The sequence below is a fragment of the Augochlora pura genome, unplaced genomic scaffold (genome assembly GCF_028453695.1).
Source record: "Augochlora pura isolate Apur16 unplaced genomic scaffold, APUR_v2.2.1 APUR_unplaced_7987, whole genome shotgun sequence".
Classification (NCBI taxonomy): domain Eukaryota; kingdom Metazoa; phylum Arthropoda; class Insecta; order Hymenoptera; family Halictidae; genus Augochlora; species Augochlora pura.
In genome coordinates, this window is record NW_027588720.1 from 1 (window position 1) to 1,097 (window position 1,097).

Consider the following 1,097-nt stretch of genomic DNA (forward strand, 5'->3'; position numbering starts at 1 on the left):
GTCGTCGAAATAAGCAATATCGTGTTCTCGGCGGTGTTCGCCGTGGAGATGCTGCTCAAGATCATAGCGGAGGGTCCGTTCGGGTACATCAGTAACGGGTTCAACGTCTTCGACGGTGTGGTCGTGGTGCTCAGGTACAACCGCGGCTTTTTAATTCATTTTCAACAGAATTATTATAATTTCTTGCATAGCTCTCGTTCGACTAGGATAACAACAGAGCTAAACGAGCCACCTAATTCCAGTTCGAAACGTTTGAAAGATCAGTTCTTCCGCTTTAAGAATGCACAGCTTCGACGAGCTTCTCCCTTGGTTTATTTGCTCTGCTTTTAATTTAACAAGTGCACTTTCGTCGAACTCGAGGCGAAGTTTTTTCTTTTTTTTTTATTAACTCCTTGTAGCTCTTGCAATTTGTCCTTGTGGACATTCGACAAGACGTCTTGAATTTCACGTGGATAACACGAGCGTGGTAATCCCCTTTGGATTAACGCTTTCCAGGAATTCCTTATTCCATTTTCATCGCAGAAAGTAAATTGAAATAACGTTCGCCGTTGTCGTTCAGTGTCGTAGAAATCTGTCAGGCGTTCGTCGAGGAGCGAAGCGGCAGCTCCGGGCTGAGCGTGTTGCGGACCTTCCGTTTGCTGAGGATCCTGAAGCTGGTGCGGTTCCTGCCGAACCTCCGCCGACAGCTGTTCGTGATGCTGCGTACCATGGATAACGTTGCCGTATTCTTTTCCCTTTTAGTACTATTCATCTTTATATTCAGGTAAGTCGTTCCCACTCCTTTCCCCGATTCGGTCAACGGTCAACGTATCGCCGGGATCCCCCCCCCAAGCCGCGATCCCCCCGCCGTTTTTCCAATCCGATCCGATCCGATCCGGAGGTGCACGGTTTCCAGGACACGATCGGGGATCATCCTCTCGATCGATAGAATCGGCCGCGAGCCGCGTCGCTCGATTTCCAGCGGACTTAATCGCGGCAACGAGACTAATAATCATCGTCGTCAGCGACCCCCACCCATCCCCCGCCCCCACCCCCCACCTCTTTTTTCTTTTCTCTTTCGGTGTCAGATGATCACACCCGCGGTCATCGGCCTGATC

At 50.2% G+C, this 1,097-nt stretch overlaps 1 protein-coding gene across 1 annotated transcript; it reads left to right on the forward strand.

Annotated features, from left to right (window-relative positions):
• Positions 1–6: 6 nt before the first annotated feature.
• On the forward strand, positions 7–1,006 carry LOC144478097 (voltage-dependent T-type calcium channel subunit alpha-1G-like). The gene is made up of 2 exons (XM_078195821.1): positions 7–134; positions 560–1,006. Exons 1-2 carry the CDS (start codon positions 49–51, stop codon positions 765–767), a joined length of 294 nt encoding a protein of 97 aa, XP_078051947.1. The 5' UTR covers positions 7–48; the 3' UTR covers positions 768–1,006.
• The last annotated feature ends 91 nt before the right edge of the window (positions 1,007–1,097 follow it).

What these genes read in the sequence shown, in the direction of transcription:
- LOC144478097 (XM_078195821.1), top strand. Translation starts at nt 49, where the DNA reads ATGCTGCTCAAGATCATAGCGGAGGGTCCGTTCGGGTACATCAGTAAC. An exon ending in GGTGTGGTCGTGGTGCTCAG is followed by an intron (nt 135 to 559) that starts GTACAACCGCGG and finishes GTTGTCGTTCAG; the next exon opens with TGTCGTAGAAATCTGTCAGG.